General features: G+C 41.0%; 3 protein-coding genes and 1 non-coding gene across 6 annotated transcripts in view, besides 1 other annotated feature; 1 reads left to right on the top strand and 3 right to left on the bottom strand.

Moving 5' to 3' along the window:
- Positions 1-429: part of a mobile genetic element that runs on past the window's edge.
- Positions 1-23,674, top strand: part of Shawl (Shaw-like) — a 44,848-nt gene extending 21,174 nt beyond the window's left edge. The window contains exons 3-12 of one of the 2 annotated variants that reach the window (NM_001103661.3): positions 9,194-9,343; positions 12,220-12,352; positions 12,420-12,599; positions 12,665-13,168; positions 13,266-13,562; positions 13,724-13,933; positions 14,000-14,252; positions 15,838-16,143; positions 19,196-19,300; positions 20,327-21,003. In NM_001103661.3, the coding sequence (NP_001097131.2) occupies positions 9,194-9,343; positions 12,220-12,352; positions 12,420-12,599; positions 12,665-13,168; positions 13,266-13,562; positions 13,724-13,933; positions 14,000-14,252; positions 15,838-16,143; positions 19,196-19,300; positions 20,327-20,958 (2,770 nt within the window). In that variant the 3' untranslated portion in view covers positions 20,959-21,003. Of the gene's footprint in view, positions 1-9,193; positions 9,344-12,219; positions 12,353-12,419; positions 12,600-12,664; positions 13,169-13,265; positions 13,563-13,723; positions 13,934-13,999; positions 14,253-15,837; positions 16,144-19,195; positions 19,301-20,326 lie in introns of both variants that reach the window. The other variant, NM_135440.2, reaches the window with a different exon arrangement.
- Positions 2,416-6,594, bottom strand: Aldh (Aldehyde dehydrogenase). Of its 2 annotated transcripts, none has more exons than NM_135441.2 (4): positions 6,093-6,594; positions 4,006-4,154; positions 3,847-3,943; positions 2,416-3,737 (listed from the first exon to the last, which is right to left on the bottom strand). In NM_135441.2, exons 1-4 carry the CDS (start codon positions 6,213-6,215, stop codon positions 2,544-2,546), a joined length of 1,563 nt encoding a protein of 520 aa, NP_609285.1. In that variant the 5' UTR covers positions 6,216-6,594; the 3' UTR covers positions 2,416-2,543. The 2 variants fall into 2 exon arrangements, with proteins under 2 accessions (NP_609285.1, NP_001260290.1); NM_001273361.1 differs by having other exon boundaries at positions 6,093-6,424.
- On the bottom strand, positions 19,979-21,881 carry asRNA:CR43865 (antisense RNA:CR43865). The gene is made up of 3 exons (NR_073746.1): positions 21,862-21,881; positions 21,645-21,805; positions 19,979-21,038 (listed from the first exon to the last, which is right to left on the bottom strand).
- A 1,874-nt stretch (positions 23,675-25,548) lies between the features above and the next one.
- CG34181 (uncharacterized protein) lies at positions 25,549-26,343 on the bottom strand. Its single transcript, NM_001103660.2, has one exon. The coding sequence runs from the start codon at positions 26,275-26,277 to the stop codon at positions 25,666-25,668; it is 612 nt and encodes a 203-aa protein (NP_001097130.1). The 5' UTR covers positions 26,278-26,343; the 3' UTR covers positions 25,549-25,665.
- Between the last annotated feature and the right edge of the window lie 872 nt (positions 26,344-27,215).

Below are 27,215 nucleotides of genomic sequence, written 5' to 3'. Positions count from 1 at the left end.
CGCGACCTCAAGGTGCCCAAATTAGGAGACAAGCTCCAGAACATCGCCCAAAAATATATGGAAAGGCTTAATGTACACCCCAACAGCCTAGCAAGGAAGCTAGGAACTGCAGCTGTGGTCAATGCTGACCCTCGGACTAGAGTCAAAAGAAGACTCAAGCGACACCACCCTCATGACCTCCCTAACCTGGTTTTGACCTAGAAAGTCTTAGTTTTAAAATTCATTAGAATAATCAAATAAATAATAATTACTATGTTATATCAACTATTATAATTCTCCCTATCATTTTTAGGATTAAAAATCTGTTAGTCTTAAGTAACCAAGACACATTGTAAAATAAAATAATTTAAGCAGATCAAATTAAGTTGCCGCATGGGTAACAGTGCGTTGATCAAATAATAAAAACATCATCGAAATAAATGTAAAAAAAAACAGTGCTAATGACTGTAGAGCTTTTTGTTTACCCTCCTTCCCATTCTATTCGCCTTTTTTTTTACGCCAACGAAGTATTTTTCTTTATTTGCCCAGTTGGCTTATCTGCGCCGTGTCCATGGCATTTTCCGGCTAATGATCAAAGTGCTGGCATCTCTAAGATGTCCCATTGGGAGTTGTTACTTTTCTTCGAATATTTTCCCCTTTTTCGACAGCCCTTGGCCACTGAACATCACAATGTAATCGAGTGTAGACACAGCGATAAAGTTAAATGGCAGGGACGAAAAAAAAGTGCCTGCAAATTGGCCAATGTGGTGGATACTTGTTTTTTTTTTTCTTTGGGCCGTGCTCTTTTGGCGGCTTTTGCAATCTAGTGCTTGTGCTGAATTATAGTTTTGGCGTGGCAGGATAATTAAAGTACGGCTGCAGTTTATAACGTTCCTGGTGAAAAATGATTTTCAATTATGTTTCGCATTCGAGCCTGAACTAAGAACTACAACGCTCGAGCGCACCTGTGCACGCGCCTCAATGCGCACGGCTGCGCTTTTGGCAATCATCATTCCTTCTCCATATCCTTCGACCCCCGCAGCCACCATTCTCTTCGCTAAAATCCTGTTAGTTGCCCTTTTTCCGAGTTGGCCACCTGCCATTTTTGGGGTATTAAAATTGCCCATGGATCATTTGCAATTTTAACAGTTTTTCCAGTCGTTCCTCTTTGCGTTTTTGTTCTATACTCGAATATGTATGAATGGTTGCCATCAAGCGAAAATCAATTTAAAATATTTAGTCCAGAAAAAAGCACAGAACCAAAATACGGAATACAAGCGGTAAAATAAAATAATTGCGTATACGCCGTGGGGGCTTAGTGATTTTTGCTGGTTTTTCGTTCAATACGAAAAGGTGGCACAAATCGAATTAGGTTTGCAGCGCCTGCAAACGGAATGCAAAATACATTTTTGTTTTATACAAGTTTGCACTCTACGGTAAATACAAACTGATATGAAATATTTAATCTCATAATTCAAACACGCTTGGCAATATTCAGTTAAATTCAATACATACATAAACATTCCTAGTTTAATTGAATCGATTTCTTAAATTAAATTTTTTTCCACAAGACCGCAAATAAGATTCTGGACTCTTTTCCGCAACGTAAGTGACATTTTCAAAGCTAGGCAATAAATAAAACAAATAACCACTTGCACTTTGGCCTTTGGTCATCACAAAAATTGAAATACAAATTTTAAATAAATTGCATACAAATGCGCTTATTCAATTTCGAAAACAACAAAGTGGAAAATAAGAGAACAAGTTCTCCACTAACCGCAAAGCACTTGACACGCTCAGCTGCTGTCCAATCTAATGGAAAACTTTTTCCAATTTTTTTTTGTATGCCATGATGTTGGATGAAAAACGACCCGATGTGTCTGTGTAAGTTTGAGTACGTCCTGATATGTGAGTCTTAGTGCCACAGAAATCCACACACAGATTCAAACACACACACTCAGGCATTCGAGGCTAAAACAAAACGATGGAAAATGCCAATAAATGCAAATAAATGTAAGCTTATTTCTCCTAGATGGACGAGCAAGCTAGTTCCCTGAGCTCCGTGTGCTGGTTGCTCACTTTATCCATTTGCTTTTGGCTCTATGCTAAACCAATCAATGTTTCGTGCAGTGTAAGCTGTGAGGAAGTATCTGTGTGCTTGTTTGTCCTATCTCAGTGTTGTGGGATAAGCAAAATAATGACATTCAGTTCAGAGTGTGCTATAAACAAAGCCAAGAATCTATTGGCAAACATTGGAATTACACATAAAACTCTGTAGGGCAAAGGGGAGTAAGATAGAACGTAAATAAAACAACTTTTGAATTGTTTGACCAGGTCCCTGCACTGATTTATAGCTGCATTACATATGTACTAGATAGAAATGTACACTTAAAGAAAACTAACCGAATGGAAAAAATACAAAAACTGGCCGTAGTTAGGTATATCAAACAGATGTATTTAAAACTATGTTCATTATAGAGATGTAGATTATCGCCGGAATTTAGAGCACCTAAGTAGGGCGAACCATATTAAGCGTCCCTCTTGGAGGAAATATCTGGTCCTTCTTAGGAGTTCTTCTGGGCAACCTTGACGATGACGCTCTTGACCTCCGTGTAGTTGGACAGAGCATACTCTCCGTTCTCGCGTCCATGGCCGGACATCTTGTAGCCACCGAACGGAGCCTGGGCAGCGAGGACATTGTAGGTGTTTACCCACACAGTTCCGGCACGCAGGCCACCCACAATGTAGTTGGCCTTGTCCAGATCCTTGGTGAAAACGGCGGCGGCCAATCCGTACTCGGAGTTGTTAGCCCGCTCGATGACCTCATCCAGCTTCTTGAAGCGGATCAGCTGCTGAACCGGTCCAAAGATCTCCTCCCTTGCAATGGTCATATCATCCTGGACATCGGCGAACACCGTGGGCTGGACGAAGTAGCCGGGTAGGCCCTCTGGGCGACTGCCACCGGCAACCAACTTAGCGCCCTGTTTCTTGCCTGTTTTGATCATTCCAAGGATCTTTTCCATCTGCTCCTCGTTCACCTGAGGACCTTGCTCAGTGTTCAGATCAAAGGGATTGCCCACGGTGCGCTTCTTAGCCCGCTCCGCGCTGCGCTCGACAAACTCATCGTAGATCTTGTCCTCCACGAAAGTACGAGATCCTGCACAGCAGCACTGGCCCATGTTAAAGAACAGACCAAAGTGAGCCGTCTCGACGGCGTAGTCCATATCGGTGTCAGACAGAATAATGTTTGGCGACTTGCCTCCCAACTCCAGTGTCACTCTCTTTAGGTTAGTATTTCCCGATGCTAGTTGGATAAGTTTGCCCACATCGGTGGAACCGGTGAAGGCCACCTTATCCACATCGCAGTGGTTCGCCAAGGCAGCGCCAGCAGTTCCAAATCCGGGAACCACATTGACCACACCTTCGGGGAAGCCAGCCTCCTTCACCAACTGGGCAATGTACAGAGCAGTCAAACTGGTCTGCTCAGCGGGCTTTAGTACAATGGTGTTGCCGGTAGCCAAAGCGGGACCCAGTTTCCAGGCCATCATCAGGATGGGGAAGTTCCAGGGAATGATCTGGCCGCACACGCCCACGGGTTCATGGCGGGTGTAAGTGAAGAAATCTCCGTCCATGGGAATAGTCTTGCCATGGTTCTTGTCCGCCCATCCAGCAAAGTAGCGCAGGTTCTTGATGGCAGTCGGGAGATCCACGTTGTAGGACATGCTGTAGGGCTTGCCGTTGTCAAGGGTCTCCAGACTCTGTCGGAAAATTAAATTTTGATAAGCATATAAGTATATATAAACTATATTAATATTTTAAACTTCCAACTAAAGACCTTGAATTATTAAAATATTTCTTGATACTTACGGCAAGATAGACCTGATCGCGTTCCATGAGATCAGCCAGGCGGTAGAGCAGGCGACCCCGCTCCGAGGCATCCATGCGACGCCATGGAGATCCCAACCTAGTGATCATAGAGTTGTTATTAATAAGCAAAGTCGATTTATATCCAAATTGCACACTCACTTGAATGCATTGCGTGCAGCCTGGACGGCAATATCGATATCTTCCTTATCAGCACACTGAATTTCGGCAATGACTTCCGCTGTGGTCGGGTTGATGGTTTCAAATATTTTGCCCGACTTGCTCTTGTGCCACTCGTTGTTGATAAATACCTGCAATAAGTAGTTAACAGCTTCAATTAGTGCCATATCATATTCACAATCTCTTCTATTGAATTCATTTGTATTTTACATCGTTTTGTTGGATTGACAAACAAGCCACTCCTCTATATGATAAGCCCTTGACTGCTGTTATTTGTTATTATTGCCTGCCGTGCGTGTTATTCCTCTATCGCAATTGACTGATTGTTTCGTTCGCATGGCTACCTGAATCTGACAATCCCCCAGTCTGGGTAATCTAAAACGTTTACCGGCTAACTGATTAAAATTGAAACGAAGTGAGCCCTCGCGTCCAACCCCTCACGTCATCCTATTTTATAGAACATTTTTATTTCTTTTTGTTTTTATTTTTGCATACATCTACTTTTGAATTTCACAATGTGCTTGCGAATATAAAACTTTCCGCCAGACATAGCAAAATATAAACATAGCGACGACGCACGTGTGCATTAGTTTTCGGGGGTCTGGCTAGACGAGTCTAATACTGGTTCGATTAGGGAAGCCAATCTTATAAGTGTGCCATGTTATCTCGCCCAGTAAAGACCCCCAAAATAATAGGGCTGCCGGTGATAAGAAGTGGAAACTGCCTATGCCAACAAACACAAATACAATAAGATAAATCAAGAGATTAGAACGTTTGTGGTGCGCGAGACATTATGGGCTGATATTTCTTGTTATGAAAGCAGATTCTCAGATTATGGCATATGTATAAGTACTATAAAGGTTGCATAATATGCAGTTCACTCAAAATAGACGAATGCTCAATTCTTGTAAAATTGAAATATTTTGCTTTAGGGTTCAGCATATATGTACATATATGGTCTATATATATGTTATTTGCTATTCTAAGCCAATTTAAGAGGTATGCAAGATTTCATTTTTAGACTTAAAAACAAAAATATATTGGTATGCAAGACATGCATATTTGAAAATCAAGTTCATTTGCAAAAATATTTATTATATACAAATTTTTAAGAACTTCCTTGTTTTTGGAAAACATAGAACACTAACAATTATTTAAAGACAGTTTAAGAGCGATGTAAGCTAGGAGTTTCTTTAAAAATTCTGAAATATATATAGACAAATAAAAACCGTGCACATTGGATTTTCAAGTTTTTTCTGCAAAAATGTTTACTATATACGAACTGCTCTAATTTCATTGGATCCCATTTAACATCTGGACAAAAACCACATTTGGCTCGCTTCCTAACCGCAATTCCTTTTCAATTAAATCGAACGAACGCTAGTTTTAATTGGTGACACTAAAGATAAAAAATGACAATGGTTAAATTTATGCAAATTTCCCTAGAGAAGAAATGAAAGCGCGAGGCGATGAGAAGAATAAATGATGAGAATTTGCGGCAAACAAATTTTTGTTTTGCGTGTGCGAGCGCCACTGCTGACGTAACAAAGAAACCGGGTATGGCAAACAATGAGAAGCTGAAGCAGAAATAACAACAACAATAGCCGGCGAACTACATATGCGATTGTTGTTTTTGCTTTTTCGATATCGCCTTTGTATATTTATTTTAGTCGCCGGTCTTTCGATTCGCTTAAGCAGCCTAATCCCCTACAATCCCCTACATCTGCCGATAAACATTTGGTGTACGTGATCTGAATGCGGTGAGACTCGCTTGCGTTGCGCTGATTTGCCAATTTCTTTTCGTTAAAATCGAAATGGGGAAGACCTACACCGGAGAACCTAAAAACTGGATTCGCATATGTAGGGTATTTGAGGAGGGGCTCTAGGGCGATAACAGCTGTAGTTGCTCGCCTCAAGGTCAGCTCAAAAACAAGTCAAATGCTTGCTTTCCTGTTGAGTTCTTTACTCAGATTGCAAGTGCGATTGCTACAAATGCCGCAATTTATTTATAATGCTTTTCACTTTTTATTTTTTTTTTTTTTTGGATTTGAGTTAGGATTAGGACTTACCCCGGTGTAGAGGATATCGGGCGTTGTCTGTGGCTGCGGGAGGGAGGAGTAGTTCGCAACAGCTGCTGCGAAGTTCTTGGCCTGGGAACGCAGCAGGGCACCGGTCTTCAAAACGCGCAGCATTTTGAATAGATTATTTTTTATACTTTTCCGGATAGAAAAACTAGAGAAAAGTACTGAGAGCGCAAAACTAGAACTGCGTCTTAATTGTTCAGCGGTCGACGGACAACTGAAACGATTTCGTAGCTTTGCCGCTCGCGAAAACTACTTAGGAATATTTAAGTGTCTAGAGGGGAACTCGCGCCACGCCACAAGTGCTGTCAGAAGAACATAGCCAAAAATAGCTACATATGGTCGCCCTTATCTATAAGATTTTTAACTGTTAGGAGCCATATAAAGAACAATAACACAATTTAGACCGAAAATTTAATAATTTTTTTTTTAAATTAAAATAAATAAAATTTTTGTGACCTAACGGTTTGAACTGATACACACAGCTGGCTTTATAACTTAAAAGAATTTCCACATAGTATACCTTGTTTTATATAATTAATTAGGTGGAGCAAAATCATAATAAGTATATGATTGAGGTATTATGTAGTTATTAGTATGGGATGGTTTTAAGAGAAAAAGTAGATAGGCATAAAGTAGTTAAAAGCTCATTGCCAACACTGATAAGTGCTGATAAAGTCAGAGCGAGATAGATAGATAATCTCTTCAATAGGGAAACCAGAAAGAGAAGGAAATCAATAACAAAGAGTCTTAAACGCAATAACTAAGTACTAAGTACGAAAAGTACTTGAATAAAATTGCATTTGCATGTGGAGATTTCATTATGCCGGGTGGGGTTATTATAATATTGTTTATCTCGTTAAGATACTCTTTAGTAATTTATGAAACTATAGATTGCTTTTGTAGCTTATTTGGCAAACCTCCACGGTATAAATTATCATACGATTTCGCTTAAAAGAAAAATATTCCAGAACTTTGTGTTTTTCGTTTAGAATGACTAGCTATTTTTTATAATTTCACGATGGGAGGAAATGAATTTAAAACCAAATGATATTGTAACATCTAAACAGTTATCAGGCCAATCAATCAATGAGCTTTAGAATTTGTATTCACAATTATATTATATAACTTGTGGAACAGAATGCGCCAGATGGTTTACTGTTAACTAGCAAGACTTGTATAGTAATAATAAATAAGGTATTATTATTTATTTTGGTACAATACAAAGAATTGCGCTAATTTATTTGCCCAAAAGTTATTGAATTAAAGTAATGCATTAGTGAAATGTCCGAAATCGTTCGTCTATTATTGAACATTACTTTGATTTTTATTATGTTGCTGTCTCTCTTCATTATTTCGCTTGCTTCTCAACGTTTTCATCCCCTTGCACGAGCATTCGCATAATAAAAATGGCTATGGCATACTTTTCGGCTGTCAGCCATATTACTAGCACAAAATTGATGATGAGCGAAAAGAGGACGAAATTTATTTCAACATAATTCATTAAATGCGATTTAGGCCAATTTGTCAAAATCTTTCGAAATTTATTTCACTCGTAAATTGAAAGCTTAGCGACGGCTGTCAAGAGAATCACGCATACGCATCGTTGGCCAAAACTGGCGAACGAAAGCAATCACAGTCGGAAAACTAATTCAATACAATGCGTCTCACCCTTCCGTCCGAAAAGCACATGCAACTGAAATGGAGGCTGAGTAAACATTTGGTCGATTCCGGCTCCATTCCCCTCGATTTTCCCACCGAAGGGCCCAATTACCAACGCCGAAACCGCCCGAATAAACTTTAATGGCAATTGTTATGCGGCGGTGCCGGTTATTGATGATTCTGCTGTCGCTGCGGTTGCTGTCCTCAGCTGCATGAAATATTTAATAACCGAGAGTAAACAGTTTGGCGTAAAAAATAAATTGCATTCGGACAGCTCGGCTCAGGCGCACGCACTTAAATGCCATCATTGATGGCTGATTGCTGGACGCAGTACCATGTAGTATATGTACATACATATGTGGGTTATAAATGCGAAAATGAAATTTACAACAATTTGTTGGAAATTACTTTCAATTGAATTTAATTACGCCTGGTGGGAGTCGATGTCGCTCCTTGCGCTTGCACAATTTTATGGATGATTACGTAAATTAAGTTTGGCTTGTGTGTGGTAGTATGATACTCGGTGTGTAGAGCAGAGGTGGGAATATAATTAACACACGTAATATTTGTGCTTCCCGGGAAATGAAATTGAACTGGCCAGAGGGAAATGTACTCAGAACATTGTTTTGATTTCACAATATAAATGAGGGAAATATTAATCTTATTAATCTTATTAATCAAATATGGAAGCGCATTTAAAGCTTTTCGAATAAATAAATTTAATTTCTGATGCTTAAGAAAGGTTATTTAAGTATGTCATTTGATATGATAAAACATGTGTATTTCAACTTAAGTAGTTATTGAAACAAAATCGACAAAGTGGAACGCTAAAAGCATTTTCTCACACCAAAGCAGTGCCAGAATATTCAAATTATAAGAATGTAATAAATTCACTTTTGTTTGGTCAGCTAAAATCAACAGACGTCAAACAGGATAAAGGGAAAATCCATCAATTTTGTGCGGTAATGATCTCTGTCAAAGGTCAAATCAAACAAAGGAAATCCTAGACCAAAATCTACGTGACCCACTTAGGACCTTGGCCAGAACCATAACCAACAAACCCTAATGCTTTATGCTTTTGGCACACAACGTAAAAAAGGGAGGGAGAAAAAATAAGGGAAGATCCGCGTAGAGCCATGGAAAAATATAAGCGAAATGTATGCAAATGGCTTATGACTGGACTTTGCTTACACTTGCTTCACCCTTTTCCTCCCTCGAAATTGCTCCACCTTTTTTTATCGCTCACTTGTTCGGTGAGTCGGGTTTTATGGCTCGATATAATGGCAACAGAAGGGTCAAGCGGTCGGTGGATAGTTATGGCATGAGTAATTTGTTAAGTTATTAACCCGTAAGCCGGCAGGGTCTAATCACATGAATGCAAACTTATCAGATAATTTGGTAAACAACAATTATGGTCTTTATTGCAGATATGAAACCTATAAGGCCACGCTCAAGAAAATCCCCGCAACACGTCTCTCCCGACTGACCGAAGCCCTGGCCAACTATGATCCGGTGCTCAATGAATACTTTTTTGATCGCCACCCCGGGGTCTTCACCCAAATCCTCAACTATTACAGGTAAGTGTCCAGGTCCTGAGACGGTCTAATTAGGCAGCTAAAAGCCATTCAGACGTGCACTGGCTGTGAATGTGGACTGGGAGCCTTAAGCATGGTAATTACCTCATTTAGTTCACTCGGATGATGAAGGGAGAAAGGTGGGAGAGTTTCCTGGGAAAATTACACCTAAGCTGTTCTTCAGCTACCTTTGGCATTTCAATTTTTGCTCTTCTCGGCAATAATTGCCCTGATTAATGGGAAAGTATAGCAACAGTCAGTTATCGTTATAGATTGCTTGATGAATAAACAAACTAATATTTTAATTGTTGCCACCGGAGCTGAACGAACTTGCACCGTCCATTAATCTAAAGTTTTTCAGCTGCAAAGTTTATCCAGCGTTTTTCGGGGTCATTAGCGGGCTCATTTATCTTTGCCGTGAGCTGAGCTGAGTTGAGGTGTTGTCCGTTGGCCCGTTGCGATGACTTAAGTTGTTTAAAATTAATGAAAGTTTGTTTTGCTCATCACCCATTCCCGTCTCCGTCCGCACCTGGAGCTGCATCTGCAGAATGAGTTGTTTTCGCATAAAACAACGCTGTCAGCAACCCACGGTCTTTCATCTCCATTGATTGGGCAGGAACGTTCGTTACCCCATTTTCCCGAGCACCCATGGCTCTAGGGGCTTTGGCCAAACAGTTTTCCAACTCAATTAACCAGGCACCGACGGCCAGGAAAATGGTGTCAAAGAAGGGCAACAGAAGGAAAAACATTGCAACATCCCGCGTTGATTGGAAATGAAACTGAGTCCCTCCAGGGGGTGTGGTTAAAGCTGGGGGTCCATCGGAAAACCCATCGCCCTTGTGGAATATATGTATAATCAAATTATGCACGCACCAAATGCTCCAGACACTTTGTGTGCAAAGATTTTATATAGATAAGCTGTAGACGAAGCAGTAAAATAACAAAGCAAAATGTGGTCTAAAAATGTTATCTATAGCTTGTATAAAGTTTGAAATTTAATCCATTGGTTGCGAAATTCAAAGAAAAAATAATTCTTTTTAAATGATTTACAGATTTTAGTGATTAGTATTTGTTTACATACATTTCTTTTAATTTTGCTGTGAAATTCATGGAAATTCTTAGCAATTATTGGTAAAGTCTGTAAATGCTGAACTAAAAGAACAACCGAAATCTTTTAAAATACAAGCCTTTATCGTAACTTCCCCATCAATTCTTCATACAGCTTATTCAATCGACATAATTATTTATGCACATTTAAGCGTGGAAGCTCTTTTTTTCACCTGATCGGCTCACGAGCTTGTTGAGGTCAGCTATAAATATTGATTGCACCGGTTGCACGCTGCGTATGCGTGATATTTGTTATGCACACTTGATGAAGGAAAATGGCGAAGAAATGCACAGGTGGAGGATTAAGAGAGAATGGAAGTGATTTCATCGAAACGTAATTTGAGGACGCGAAAACTATATAAATGGTGGAAAAGCGGCATAAAAAGTTGACCGAATTGCGGGCTTTATTGGGGAAAACCAATTACCAATCCACGTGGTCGTACGTGGGGAGATCTACCGAAAAGCCATGACAATGACTGCAGCGCGATTTAAAAGATTAAATGTAGAGTGTGAGCCATAAGATGGGTATGGATGCGAATACGAAATGCCCTTTGTTTCCTAAAATGCTTAGAAATCAATTTGCCCACATCGATTTGGCTATTGATCCTGATCAACGATATTATATACAGAGCTTTTAAAATTCAGAAGGACATTGCTTGTTAGTCATTTGTGACCTGTCAGTACTGGAAGATCAGGATCGATAAATAAAAGAACTGTGATTGGCATGTTTAGAAAGATGAGCGTTGCGTAGCGAAAGAGTCTCCTACTTTCCTATATTTTATAATATTTTTTTGAGGAATTCATGGTGGAAAATTATTTTAAGCTGCATAAAAGCTCGGTCAGCACGCGAGATGAAAAAGTTGGACCAAATATGTTGGGAACCATCACGGAAAAAGGATTGCCAGGATGGCCGTACGTTTCTGCATTTGTGTGTGTATGGGTGGGTGGAATGGGTGGTAAGTGAAGATATCATCCAAAAATAAAACCAGTCAAGGACTCGTCCCCGCACTCGGCGACTGTCCGGCAGCTGATATGGCATTACAAGTTGGCCAACAACTGCGGACAAGGACGATCCCTCCCCATATTTTTTTGGAACTCCCTCGCAGCCATTTACTGCAATTTGAGCACACACTTACACACACACACACACACTTCACACACAGTGAAAGCATCACAAATTGTTGTTGGCCAAGAGAATGGAACAATGGCCAAGGCAGCATTATGAATATGCCAAGTGTCGGAGAAGGGGGTCAAGAGGTGGGTGTGGAATGGCCATGTCGGTTTATTCTTTTTACCAGGTGCATGCAATGCATATCCACACATTTGCCAACCATGCATATAAAAGTGATATCCCTCTACCATCACAGACTTTCAGTTGCGCAATTTGCAGCCACATTTCCAGACGTGCCTTTTTGGCCATAATATTATTCGGTCTGATGTCTAATCCCTCTGCATGCTTGGCAAAGTCCATGAATTTGTTTTGACCGGTCGAGAGAGTCCAAAATGGGAATCCTTGATGGAGAAAGCATTTAGTCAAAGGTTAGTTATGCCATAATTGCTGTGTCTTAATGAGATTCTACGCAAACGAGGCATCTTCAGTTTGAATAATTTGAGAACGAAGACTTTCGGAGTTTGCGGACCACTTGTTCAGTTTATTCAATTTATGATCCAGCTTCTTGACAAAAAAATCTTGAAGATAAATGGGAAAACATATATATATACCAAAGGATTCTGTTTTAAATGGGTTATTTCATTTTCTGTCATTGATTTAGAACTGGAAAACTGCACTATCCAACTGACGTGTGTGGTCCGCTTTTCGAGGAGGAGCTGGAATTCTGGGGACTCGACTCAAATCAGGTAGAACCTTGCTGTTGGTCAACATATAGCATACATCGCGATACGCAAGTAAGTTATGACACAATTTAATCCAGTGACTTAGACTTAAAATACTCAATTGGAAAATCTTCCCTAGAACACCTTAGCCATATTAGATAAGCTAGATATTGAAAATGAAAAGCCCACGGAGGAGCAGATAGCTCGTCTATTTGGTTTTGAGGAGGCACTGAGCAACGGCGAGCTTAACTGCTGGCAGCGTATAAAACCCAAGATCTGGGCCATGTTCGATGAGCCATCCAGCTCCACGGGTGCCAAGGTGGGTCTTAAATGATTCCTAATAACCAAATATGCTTTCTGATTACTAACGATATCTCTTTACAGATCGTTGCTGGCATGTCGGTTTTCTTTATATTTGTTTCTGTGATATCATTCTGCCTGAAGACCCATCCCGGCTTTCGTGTCGATCTGCCCTCCGGAGCCCACGATGCCCACGGGCCAGGAGCGGGTGGTCCACCCCACGGACACGATCCCATGGGAGAACCACCGCAGACCCATCAGTATCATCAGCACAGCATAACGCCGCCCAGCGGCAGCATCGGACCCACCTTTCGTGTCACAAACTACACGAGCTACAGCAGCGGTAACTTTACCGCTTCTGGCCAAGCCACGCCCATTGCCACCATTAAGGGCGGCCAGCGGCAGCGACTGAAACGGAATATCAACGGAAGTATCCTCAACGAGTTTATCGAAGAGAAGATATTGGGCCATAATGGGAGGAGAAAACACGGATGGATTGAGACCTATGGGCAGCCACACGAGGCCTTCTTCTACGTGGAACTGGTCTGCAACGTCTGGTTCTTCATCGAGGTCATCATCAGGCTGATTGTGAGTAATCGCTAGAAGAATATTTTTATTTTCTTAGAAAAGTGTAACACATGATTTTCTTGTGGAAGATACTTAAAGAGGATCATATTTGCCTTAGGTCTCCCCTAATTTGTGGCAGTTCATAAAGTCGCCGGTCAATATTATTGATTTTACGGCCACTTTGAGCTTTTACACGGACGTAATGCAGCGCATGGGTGAATATACGGGTCTTCTGGAGGCCTTTTCCATCGTCAGGATTATGCGACTGTTCAAGCTGACTCGCCATTCACCGGGCCTGAGAATCCTCATCCACACATTCAAGGCTTCGGCCAAGGAGCTTACTCTGTTGGTGTTCTTCCTCGTCCTGGGCATAGTTTTCTTCGCCAGTTTGGCTTACTATGCGGAGAAGTTGCAGGTGAGGTTTAATTAAATTCTAATTGCTACGTAAAGAGCTCAGGAGTAGTAAGTTGTTAAATCCATAAAGCAAATTTTAAAATACCAAATCGGAAAATTCTTGGCTTTACTTAAATTTATACATGTGCATAATAATAAGAAGTATTACATGTTTTTCCTTAGGACAATCCGGACAACCAGTTCAAGAGCATACCTTTGGGTCTGTGGTGGGCCATTGTGACCATGACCACCGTGGGATATGGCGATGTGGCGCCCAAGACCTATCCGGGCATGTTCGTGGGTGCCCTCTGTGCTCTAGCCGGTGTGCTGACCATCGCCCTGCCCGTGCCCGTCATTGTCAGCAATTTCTCCATGTTCTACTCTCACACTCAGGTTTGCCAGCTTCTGGCCAGCTATTTACCTCTTTTGGCTAACATGGCTTAACGTCCCTTTTCCCAGGCTCGCTCCAAGCTGCCCAAGAAGCGACGACGTGTCCTGCCGGTGGAGCAGCCGCGCCGCAAGAGGGAGCCAACTGCTCCGCATCGCGGAAGGACGAACGCCATCAAACAGACGCCACCCACTGGGCCGGGATTGGTGGCCGGTGGTGTGGTTCCAGTGGGAGCAGGAGGGCCGGGACTCGGTGGTCATGCGGTGGGTCATTCTGCTGCAGGGGCGCCAATGTTTAAGGACGCATTCGGCGGTGCCAAAATCGGTGAGTTCTACCACCTGCTTAATCTATACCCGCTACTCGCAAAAACGAAAATTGGCAGAAATGTTAATTAAGTGCATGACAATCAAATTTGGTTTTGGGCAAGTGTAAATATTACTTTTGTTCTCACGGTAACTACGACAAACAAATTTTAATTCAAAACAAACAAAGCATTTGCAAAGCATAATTTTGGTTATATATTTGTAATGAGTGTATTCTTAATAATACGTATACGTAATATTTTACAAAATATTTTTTGTGCGAGTATAGGGTATTATTACAGTCGGAGTTTTCGACTTTTCATCACTTTTCTGCCTCTTTCTGTCACTTTCAAATTGTATTGAATATTACTTTTTGTTTTATTGCTTTTTTCGGCCTGCAGATATTTAGAGCAGTCCCAGTGCTACAGACTAATACGCACACACACACATGCAGCATACATAACACAGATACTCACGCACACACACAGATACTGGCTTCTGGTTTTGCCTCGCTGTTGGGGCCTGAATTAATTTCATTCAATTTCTTGTTTAATTATTTTATTATTTATGCACCCTTCACTGGGCGAGTCAGCTGTTATTTAGCATTTAGTATTCCCCGGGGTGCTGCCGACCTCCAGAATCTCCCCACCACCCACGCCCACTGGGGACTTCATGTGGTAAATTTCCATTTTACTGATTATTCAAAAGCATTGAAGGCAGGACTTTCGCCACATGCGAGTGGCTTGGATGCTGCTGAGGCTGCAAACCCCGGGGGCCGAGAGACTTAAGTGGATATATGCACTCGAGCGGGGACATGATTTCCCATTATCCTCAGCTCCCAGCAGCTGCAATTGCACAGCAATTTCGGACTCACCAAGGGTTATAAATTTAATGTCGTACGATGATTTATAATCGCTTTGGGTTTCCTTAATGCCCACAATTCCAGCTGGTGGATATTGGCTCCTTCTTGGTTATCATTGACGTGCTACTAAGTTCATTAATGTTGACTTGAGATTATCCTGATTATTTATGATCTTTGTAGGCGCAAGCCTCCGGGGAAAGCAAATAATAATTAAACATTTTACTAAAGATGGACAAATACATACATTGTAAATACATAAATACGCTTAGCTTCCTTCTGAAAGATTTCATTACAGAAAATAATAATTTCAGTATTTTAATCATTTTCTAATTTTATACCGTGTCACAGATCGTAACGAATTATAAATGTATTTAAGCTTGAACCTTTGTTTGAATTAAAAATTTGTATAAATACTTTAATCTTGTTTAATAAATTGTGCTTTACGTATATACCCATTCGAAATGTTTTTTCATAAATAAGAACCTTTTCCTTTTGGGGGCTTTTCCAAATTATATAAGCGGTTTAATTATATTTTTGGCTGCCCTAAAGCCCTTTATTCGAAATTAATGTTGCTGCATATGGTTCTAAAATGAATTTATTTCTTATTTTTGTTCCTTAATGTTTGTCAAATGTATTTGTAACTGTTACATTTTGTGTGTGTTGGTGTAACAACATGTAATCGAATGCGTGTGTTGTATATGTGTATCCGAATGGTAATGCATCCGTCCGCTGGTCGGAAATCCAGGCACCGTGAACGTGAACGGCGTCAATGTCATTGGCCTGCATCCTGCGCAAAGGACGACGACCACGATGGCGATGGCGATGAATGAGGCGGACCCGACGCCGATGTCGGCGTTGACCTACCAAGTGCCTATGCTCCAACCCACGCCCACGCCCGCCCACAGTCACGGCCACGCCCATGGCCACGCCCACGGCCTTGGCCCAGCGTCGGCGGCGATGACGTCATCGGCATCGCTAACAGGCTCAGCTGCCTCAGCAGCCGTTGCCACAGCCGCCGCAGCCGCCCCCGCCGGTCCCTCGTTCATCAGTTGTAAGTGTTGTCCCGTCTTGTGCCCTTCTGTCTATCCGCCTATCTGTACATTTCCCTACTTTCTACTTTCTTCGCCCACCGCCCCTATCCTTCGACCCCTTTGTCTTTGCCTTGGCATGCTGCACGTGCACAAATGTTTGTTAACCGTTTGCAGAAATTTCCTGATATGCCCGTGAAAGCACTGAGAAAAATATGCACCAGTATTTATTTTGTTTCCACTTTTACCGAATTCAAGTCCATTATAGAAAAAAGGATACTTTCAACAAATATTTATTTAATGAAGAATGAATTGTCGAAATAACATAATTATTTTTAATTATACCTTTTAAGTAATTCCCCCTTTTTTAAGACGGTTAATACAGGCAGTATAGAAGAAGCAGACTTTTATTATTTAAACAATTAAATCAAATAATAACTTTCGAATAAAGCCCTTGGTGTTATTCACTTTTATAGTCTGTGTAGGATATTCTTATGGGTCTGGAACAATTAGTCATTTGAGTGGGGAACAACATCTTCTTGTTGTCGTTGCCCTCAGCTTGTTAAAATTTATCGCATGCTATAAATTTCACCCGAATGCTATAAACTTTGTCACTGCGAGAGTTAGTCAATAAAAGAGGTTGCAACAAACACAAAACGGCCAAAGGGAAAACTTTTTATGTTTATTTGCATATTAAAAGCTTTTTGCAAATTCTTTTTATATTCGGCATTTAACTTTAATTACAATTTTATTATGCTAGGCGAAAATCCTTTTTATGTCATATTTCAAAAAGGCCAAACCGGCGCAAACACTCTATATGCTCTCGCCCACACTAAAGCACTTGAACATATATAGAAATAAAGTTCATTTATCGTCAAACAAATTGAAAAACTTTTTCCATTTGCTCGCCAGTCCGCCAAAGTGCTGGAAAATAGCCCGACTCATAAACGTAAAAAATTGAAAATAACGTGAAAAAATATGAGAAAGAAAAACCTGTCGAAAAATGTATAATGAAAAGAACCGGTTCAAGAAAATTTCCCCATGATGTGCATTTTAATTAAAGCCACAAGAGCTCAAGTGTGCAAGCTCAAATCTCGACTTTTCTTTTTTCTTTTGTCCAGAAAAAAATGACGAGCTACTCAAATGGGAAAACGGAAGGCAGTTTGCGGCCCTCAAGGCGATTAATTTCTTGAGCCAGTTGTGAGGTTGTGGAAAGCGAAAGAATAAAGAATTTTAGTCCAAAAGTTGAAAGTTGCTTAGTTGAACTTACTCGGATGTTGGATACTCAGGACAAAAGGGCAGGGGTCTCTCAGAGAAAGTGTTAAAAGAAAAAGGAACCATAAATGCTAATTCGAAAAGCTGATGAAAGTTTTAAGTTGTAGTTATACACGGAAAGGGTTGGGACTTAAACTTTAATATGATGGGGAATTGATTGCTGGCATAAAAAACTTCACTTTTTCAATTACATCGAATAGTTAAATTTAATATAATAAATGCCTTAATAAGTCGTTTTCATAAGTAAGGCGGTCTACTATAAATATTAAATTCAAAAATGTATAAAATACCTTTTAATATCGCACTCTATACACAAAAAACTTAAGTGTCAGTTAGGAAATGCTTTTAAGATGCTCTTAGAAAAGTATTTATTAATTGTTTTCTTTGTTGTTTTGTGGCTGCTATTTTAAGAGCAGTTCACACGTAGCGAAACATTTTATAAGCCGCTTGGAAAACGCAACTGGCCCCATTTTTTTCGCTTAAAAAGGCAATGTGAAAATAGAGTTGCATACTTTGGCACGTTCCGAGTTCCGGGGCAAATGAAATTTCTCTGTTTGCCGGAAATGCAGGAGCGGTGACATTTGACGAGGCTCCTATTTACCACCCAGTTTTTTTTTTACTTTCCTAAGCTGCTTTGCATTATGCCGAGGTGCGGCAAAGTCGACGGGGGCAATGCTTTTGTTACCCACTTTCGGATGCAAATTGCAGGGCACAAAAATAGCAACTAAATCATTAGCAGGCCAAGTGGCTGCTGGTGCTACAGGGTTACTTCTGCGATCCTGTAGTGGTCATTTACCAGAAACACAACCGTGTACTGAAAGGGCGGCCAAACGCTTGAACAATTTATGGCCACAGTGGGCCAAGAGGGAATGCCAACGGCCAGGAATTGGCCAGGAATTTCAATTAAGGCAGTGGGCGCCAATGCCCACTCACCTGAAGGCATCTGAGTCTGTGGAAAAATCCCAACCCATTCCTCACCTGCTGAAATTTCATTTTGTTCTTCGCACCGCCAAGTGCTACGGGAGTACGGGCAAATTAATTTTAATATTTAAATTTGTTGCACCAGCTCAAATACAAAGTGCAAGAGTAAACCAATTTTCACGGTAGCCACTTCTCAACGACTGTCAATTATTGTTAAAAGTTTGTCTGAAGAGACGCTCCTTTGAAGGATTTTCTATTGGTTCACTTAATGGGGTTTCTTAGAAAAATATATGTTCAGAATGTCGCATTTCACTTTAACAAGTTCTGCGATTCGTTGTCTTTACCTACACGTATTTATTGCCCGATAAATGTATTTATTTAAATGCCTGTTACCTTATAATTTGACTTGAAGCCAACGTATTTAAATTTATTTATCTTCGAAACTGTTTGCATAAAGTTGGTTTGTAAATAAAATTTTCCCATCTTGCAATTATGGATAGTTAAAAGTTGTCAAGTGCCTGTTGATGGAAATGCTAAAGTTGTATATTTTATGCGAGTGTATTTATCTATAGAATTATTAAAAATGATTTCGCAACTTTTCACTTTTTTCTTGTGCCTTGCCGCCAACTTTTTTTTTTATCAGAACGCTATGTAGAAGAAATTTTTAGCTGCGTGTGGTTTTTAAAGTTTGGTAAAGCAAGCTTCCACCATCTTGGGTTTTCCATTTCCTTCTTCGTTTTTTCCTTGCTTTCGTGTTTGTTTTCTTTTTGGTTATTTTGGGGAAAACTTTGGCCCTCGCTCGGCCACCGTTACATTGTTTGCTCCGACGGCACTAACGCATTTTCCCGGCTTTTCCGGCCGCCTCCTCTGACTTTGCAGCGGACTACTTGAGCGTGCCGGCGGTGCAGAGCCTCCAGCCGCGGGCGGCGACGACTGGCCACGACTTCATGCTGCCGCTCCAGCCAAAACTTCTGGGCCCCCTGGGTGAGTTGATGATGGGATTCCTTCTCGCCTCCTCGTCCTGCCATTAATTTCCGCCTCCAGCCGGGTTTTACCCCATCCGACCACGTTAGTTGAAAGTTTTGCGGACAGATAATTGCGGGGCGGGTGTGAGCGGTGGCGATGGAGGCGGAAAAGGTGATACCAACGCAGTTGAACCCACTTGTAACCACACACATAGTTTGAGAGCCATTGTATGGCCAGGACAATGGTGCTTGTCAGGTCGAGGGCATGGTGTCACCGGAAAGTTTTCACACCCTTCCGAAGCCACTGCACTCTGAAATACGCAGAGCTTGGGATCGGGGAGTATGCCCTAATCTGTTTAATTAATTTTAGTAACAAGCACTTACTGGTGCTTTTTAAAATTTGATTAACAGTCTAACTTTTCAGTCTCGCAATTTTGCCTGAAACGGAATCTGTGTTAGTTTAAAGAGCTTAAAGCAAAAAACAAATAAAATGAAATCAGAAAATATTTTAAATTTATTTTATTCGTTTTTATGTTAATTCTGCCTAAACAAAACTGCATCAAAATAGGGCTTTAATATAGTTTGGTGAATGTTAAGTACTATTTAAAGTGTTCGTTTAGGAATTTCGAATAATATAAAATGCATAGCTGCAAATTTGTATGCAGCGGATTGGCAGACTCACAAATACTCAATACGGCAATCAGCTTATTTTTCCATTTAATTAATTGGATTTTACGAAACGTCCACGTAGCGCCCCTAATGGGCACATGCACATTTTCATTTGAGAGCAGGGTAGCGAATACTTCTACTCCCGCATCTACCCATTCGCAAAAGCCCAGGACAGTGGAAAGCGGAAGTGATGGGGGACGCGAAGTGCTGGCTCATTCACTTGAGGCCCTCACAGATGCCTGCACAATGTGGAGGCGATAAACCAATCGCCGACATGTCCTCGAATGCACTTCCGCTTCCGTGTCCGCATCCTTCAGATACTTTGCAATCTGAAGTGTTTATAGTTGCCATCTCTTCTGCTTTCTCCACTCGACAGAACGCAAGGATCAGCATCCGCTGCAACTGACTGCCCACAATTTGGCCTCGGACACGCACCAGCTGATGTACTCGGGCCACGCCCACTCGCAGCACAAGGTGGGCGGTGGGGCAGCGGTGCTAAATGTGCCGCCCACGTTGAGCATGTCGCACACCCAGATGCCACCCGGAATCGCCAGCATGGGTCAGCGGACGCCAAATCTGAGTTTTCGGCCCGCTCACGGGGCGTCGTCCCAGGTGGCCACTGTCCAGCAGCCCATTCCGCACTCCCATGCCTGCCACGCCTCCACGAATTGCAACATCAAGATTTCGGTTGCCTCCGCCGGTCTTTCGGTGGGATGTCCGGATGAGTTTCGGACTCCCAAGGTGACGCTGCTGGACGATCTCAGCGACGATGTCAACTCCTCGACGGATGACTGCGGGGACTGTTGTCTGGTGGACGACAGCGATACCTACGAGGGAACCACCATCAACAATGGTCCGAGTGGACAGGAGAACGGAACGGAAGCCATTGGGCTGGATGATGGCCTTCTGGATAACGATGGTGAGGATGAGGAGGACGGCGAGGGCAGCGGTGTGGGCGGGGATAGCGGCGATAGTCTCGGAGGGATCTACATTGGTCCCAGGCATTGATTGCCGGACATTAGCTGGGATTTCCACAACTGAAACGGACTTACCAACTTCTGACAGTACTGCCTAAAAAAGCTCTAAAACTGCGGTAAAAGTAGGGAAAAGGATTAAAGTTGGAAGATTTTTAGAGTATGTATAATGTGAATGAATGGTTTAACTGCTGAATGCAACTTTATCTGGCTAAAATTTTTAGAAACTTTAAAGCCAAGGTCAATCATACACAAGCCAATTTCATTGCCATTGGTCACTTAAACTTTCCGTATCTCTATTACTTTTATTAAATTCAGCTATTGCAGTTATTCCAAAGTTCTTTATTTCTATAATCTTCTTAAAAACATATAAAAGTTAAGGTCGTGGAAAGTAAATACTTTAAGTTCAAGTGTCATAGGAATTAAGAATAGCAAAGTTGGATAAGTATTTTCAAACGTCCACTTAAGAAAAACTATTAGAAAAATCATGTTCTCAAATGTTTAACGGAATCAGAGATTTTAAAGTCGTAACGAAGAGTTTTTAATGCTTATTTCAAAGTTTTCGAAAAGAAGATTGTGAAGATCACTGCCTCTACGATTGTAAACTTCTCAAATTAAATTTTATGGCACTGAGATAATTATCCATTAATTTTAAGATGGGACACATACAGTTTGCAACCATTTATCAGGACTTTTAATCAATCTTTGCTTTCTACTTACGCCAAGCAGTAAACAACATTCCTTGTCCGGCCAAGACAAACATCCGTAACATTTGTATCAGTGTCCTTATAACTGTCATGTTGACAACTGTCATTGGCAGCGTGCATGGAGGATTGTTTGCGTGCGTATGTGTGTGCAGCCGGGCACGTCCTGGCAAGGTCCTGCAAACAAAGGAAGAGTGAGTCTGCAAATGGACGGGGGTCAGAAGAGAAGCTACCCGCATACAAGGCAAACATATCGTCCACATAAATGTGACCACTTGTGTGCAGACAGTCAGAGATAGAGCACCGCCCACTTTCGCCCATTTCCCAAGCACTCCCATTTTCCTGTCCCGTCAAGGTGTTTATTGTGCAAATCTTGGGGCAAGAATTGCATGGCCAACTATAAATTCCCACACTTGACTCTCACGCTCCGTTTGCCCGGATCAGACCCTGAATCATGGCCAAAAAGTGTCATCGGGCTTGTTTATCTGACACATTGACTGCCACCATTTCAATGAACTGGCGAGCAAAAACTGTGTCGACAAGACGCACACAAAAGGCGACGACGACATCCAAAAACTAAAACGGCGACGACATTCGTGTCCTTGCTTTCCTGACCCATCCCATTCCATACCATCCGATCCTTACAGCAACCCACTTCCACCCAGCGCGATGGAGGTTTGTGTGGTTGACCTTGTAAATAGTTTTTTTTTTTTGGGGTCGCTGTGTTAAGTTTTCACTCTTCGACATTTATTTCCATAAATGTTAATTGATTTTTGCATGGATGCTGAAAAATGAATAAGCTGAACTCAAGGAAATGTAAATATTTGGGCATGACGGTCAAGAACTAACCAAATGAAAACGAAACTGAACATAAAGAAAGACAGTAGCAAACATATTTGACTTTAAATAAGGTTCAATGGTAATTTTTGGTCCAATATTTATAGTTTTTGATGTGCTAAAAACGATAAAATGACGAACAATTTTGATTCAGATAAGTAAGAAGGGGCTTTAGAAGTACAAAGCTCCTTAAACCACACCTTCTTGTAAGTCTAGGTGGAAAATAGATGGAAATGTAGATTTAAATAGATATCATGCCCAAACAATGAGGTGAGGGAGGTGATTCCAATTAGTCAGTAAAGTAAAATCCGCTGGTCTGAGTGTGCGTCGTTTTAAATTTAATCTTTATTACTTAGCTAATCTCTGATAAAAAGTTAAATAATTGCCTAATTGTTGTGTAAGGGTATTCCCGGAATCGACTTGCCGATTACACCTTTTTTCTCATTAAGATATGGATTCATTACTTTAAATTGTATAAGAGGAATGTTGCTTTAAATACTGTTCAATTTAGAAAAAAAACACATATTTTCTTATATTACAAAACAAAAATTTGATGTTGCGAAAATTCCGAAGAGTATATAAATATGTATTGTTAATTCGTGACACACTTTTTAAATAAAAGTTACATTTAAATACTTTTACATAATCTTAAATGAGAAAGGAAATGAATCTTTTGATATAAAAGATACTGCTGCGAACCAGTGCTCGTTGAAATAAGATCGTTTCAATAGAAATATAGTTAGTTTAAAAAACACAAGTGAGATACTAAACTAATATTAAACTTTTGCCTAGCAAATAACTAAGTTTAGACCGGTCAATGCAGAATAAAATATTGCATACAGAAGTTGATTGAAGAACTAAATCCTTTTGAAAGAAATCACCCACCATAGACAGGAAACAAGAACCCGGCTGAAAGTAAATTAAAAGAATTTTGGAAGCATAATCTGTGTGTATATAGATAATCTCAAGAACAACCTAAATTTCATTAGTTAAATGTCGAAAAAGCAGTAAAAACACATTTCTACAATATTTACTGTAAGTAAAGTGTCAAGAACAAAAAGGAAAACCAAAACTGTTTACAAGCAAAGCGAATTTTTAAATGTTGAAAAAATGAGATCCGGAAAAGTAAACGATAAATAAGCAAAAAAAAAAATGTGGTGTGCAAAGAAAAATTAAATTTTAACAAAAATAAAAATTCTTTGAAAAAGCACTTAATATTTCAATGATTTCTACACAAGAGCATCATCATCACCACACGTTTTTCAGCCAAACCAAAACACGTACCGCATTTTATGCTAATCAAAGCGGGACGAGAGGAAAATTCAATTTTGGGACCGCCCAAACATAAGCCACGGACAGGATTTTTAATTTAAAAGGGCCAGCACGTGGCACTGCCATACATACGCAATCCCAGACCAAATGTGAATCCAACTCCCACTCACATTTCATTTGGTTGGGCCATAAACAGAGGATCAGCTTCGAGGCCGCCCTCATAAGGCCATTTAGGTTGAAATTTATGCTTGCCACCTCTGCAGTAAAATGGGCCAAAAAACACGGCCAAAAAATACCAGCGGGCCCTTAGAAATGGGAAACTGCAAGTGATGGCGTCTAATATAGACACTTAACCACTTACAACCAGGCCAACACACACACACACACACACTCATACAACTCACACACCCCCTCGTACGATTTTGATACACGTACACGCAGTTGGCACATCAAAGCGCAAATCCATTAGGCCTTAAGCGGAGTCAGGTGCCGAACTATGCGGGCGAAAATCCAGTTTGTAAAAGCTGTCTGTATGCTCTGCTGCATTATTTTGAAAAAGGTAAGAACTTTTAATATACTTAATCAGCAGTCTTCGGAAGTTTTTGTTTTCAAGGTTTTAAACTTTTGAGGATCCTTAATATTTTATATTTTTTCGTAACGCACAGAGAATATAGTAATGTTCCATTTCCTTATCCAGAGAAAGGGTATCAAGTAAAATCCCTCGCCTGGCATTGAAGCGGGCAAAGGAAATCACAAAAACAGCTACGTGAGTCCGCTGCAAAGGCGAAGAGCTTATCTGCAGCGCAGGATTCCGGACTCCCAGGAGTGTGCTGCGGCTGTACGGCGAGAAAAACAGACGGATACGGGAGAGCCGTTCATAAGCGTGGTAAGATTAATGAGCACCACCTGCCTGCAGATAAATTAGATGGCATAATTCAGCGTGACCCGCCCACGGAACATATTCCACGCGCTCATTCTTTGGCGCAGGATATGATGGTGGTTGTATGAGGCGGCATGGTCTTCTCATAGGTGTGGCGTAGATCCCCCATCGTTAAGTGCTGACAAATTTATGCAAAATAAATTATTTGCCAGTTTCAAGCATGCAGGAACAACGAAGAAAGTAAGGGAAAGCTGAGTTAAAGCGAGGAAATGGAGCCGACCCATCTACCAATGGAATCCAGCATAAGCTGCTGATTTATGCTTGACTTGATAAAATGTCGCATATCCGGTTCCGTATTTTCTCAGTGCCAGCAAAATGAAATACAATTTCTTTGCTTTTCCCGTCTGCTCTGCCTACATTTCTGGGAAATGGCATAGACATTTGGGTTTGGGAAGCAGCGATAAAAGCCAGAAGAAGTAATCAAAGTTAGCATATGGCGTCTATTGCTGCCTAGAAATGCACGGCAATCTCCAAATGTTTTCCCTGATTGTCTGCAACTCGTCTGACACTCCCATTTTTATTCATTTTCAGCTGTCTTCTTGTGTGTATTTGGATGTGCTCTTGCGTTCTGTGAGTGTTTGTTATGGCCACGCACACAGCGAGGGGGTGTGGACGACGGGGCGTATGAGAAATGGTTCTTTCGATGAATAATCGTAACATCTTATTCTGTTTTTTTTTTTTCGAGGGTGGTCATGAACTTTTCATCAACACAATGCTAGCATTACAAGTGTAATAACTTGTCAAATAATGTTTGCCATTTATTATTTAGTTAAATGACAATTTGAAATAGCACATTTAATATGTTTTTAATTTATATTTGAATACTAAGTTTCAATCGAGTGGACGAATTCATCAAAACTTGCACAATTTTAATAATATTCGAATTAGTTCTGTATTAATTGCCAGAAAGAAATCATAGTTCTAGTATAACATTTCATTATCAGCAAAATATCCAAAAGTATACAAACGACGGTCAATGATTTCCGTATCAGTCACTGCAATCATCATCCGATTCAGAATACTCACACGCTGTCATTTTGCATGTACCCGCCCTCTTGGCTAATTGGCATATAGTTAATGCCCGGCGCTTGGCCGCCATATTCATTTGGATATAGCAGCGGAACATCCGCCAGGTTACGCCCATTGTAGTTCTTAGATTGCAGGAAAACTTCTTTATGTAGTACACGCCGTCGGTGGCTTCAAGGACGTACCACAGCATCGCTCCGCTTATCAAGCTGGTAATTAGTCCTGAAAGCCAATATACAAAATGCGAGGGTCGACAGCTACATTGCGTCAAATTTACGAGCTCGTTCGTCAAGCTGAACAGGAACTTTTCCAAGGCACACCAAATTATGACGGTGCCCACCTCGGCCAGGAAAATGGAGGCCACAATCTCGATCAGGATGCGCCAGAAGCGGGACATGTGCATAAATCGTCGAGGATATATTTTGATATCCCACAGGAAACACAACGTGGCACCCAGAAATAACCAGCTGGCCAAATTTGGAGCCGGCGAACAGCGATCCTGCGGTTGAGCAAAAAAAAAGTAGCAGCCCATCAGTTGGAAAAAGGCCGCCAGACCCACTGCCACGATTTCCATTTTGTTTTTTAAACTTCTTTCCAAACAAAAAATTAGCTTGTCAAATTTATAGGATTCGATAGAAAACTAGATTCTACTTTGTGTTCCAGTTTGTAACTGTTTAACTATGCAGGAATTTCGAAAACACAGCTTAAAGTTAATGAAATAAATACTCCACTTTAAATGAACTAATCAATATCCATTTGCCGATCTGTACCATCTATTCATTGGATAAAGGCCAATAGCTCGATGAAGTACCTTTAAGGGCACATTTCCCCACTTGCTTTAACATGATTGACAATTTCTAGGTAATTAGCATGCTCCAATCAACAGCAGGATCCAAACGCGTCAGACAAAACCCCTTCAAAGAGGGAGCTCATTGCAATTAATTAGTGTTTGTCAGCCCACACAAATCGGCACACACTCAGCCAGGCGGACTTAACACACACAATGTGTGGCAGGCCTTGACAGAAAATTAGTTTACCGACCCGCCCACTAATAGTCTCCCTATTACCAGCTTATCTAAAATCGGTCGACAGACAGACAGCGCAGGCAGCCATCCAAAAAAGTGCCAGCAAATTAACATAACATTTACCGCAATTAATCAAAATTAAATTGGCGCCGCATCGGTCCCAGCTCCTCAGATGGCCATGTCAATGAACCGCATGAACAGCCCAGCTACACAGTACCCCCCAAAATTCAGCTAACAACGTCTGTTTCCGACTTTTTGTTGTTAACTTGGTTGGGTGGTAGATGAATGGCTACCTGGCGGCCCACTGTGAACTTGAATCTATCAAAACCATTGGCGTTGGCTAAGTGAAAGTGCCTGGATTTGACAGGGAGAACAGGGAGACCTTTTTGCCAAGGGCTAAGGGATGTGCTACAGTGGGTTGATCGGGGTTAAGCCATGTTATTTGAAGTTCTATGTTTGAGTAAGAATCAGGGATTGACCTTAAAAT

The sequence above is a fragment of the Drosophila melanogaster genome, chromosome 2L (assembly GCF_000001215.4).
Source record: "Drosophila melanogaster chromosome 2L".
In the NCBI taxonomy this organism is placed as follows: Eukaryota; Metazoa; Arthropoda; class Insecta; order Diptera; family Drosophilidae; genus Drosophila; species Drosophila melanogaster.
The sequence above is the reverse complement of the archived record's forward strand: the minus strand, read 5'-3'. Positions and strand labels throughout refer to the sequence as shown.

Excerpts from the sequence above, each read along its gene's own strand:
- CG34181 (NM_001103660.2), bottom strand. The coding sequence starts at position 26,277 with ATGGAAATCGTGGCAGTGGGTCTGGCGGCCTTTTTCCAACTGATGGGC.
- Aldh (NM_135441.2), bottom strand. The coding sequence starts at position 6,215 with ATGCTGCGCGTTTTGAAGACCGGTGCCCTGCTGCGTTCCCAGGCCAAG. Across the intron at positions 4,155-6,092 it reads CCGATATCCTCTACACCGGG|GTATTTATCAACAACGAGTG; the intron begins GTAAGTCCTAAT and ends TACTTATTGCAG. Across the intron at positions 3,944-4,005 it reads GCTGCACGCAATGCATTCAA|GTTGGGATCTCCATGGCGTC; the intron begins GTGAGTGTGCAA and ends TATGATCACTAG.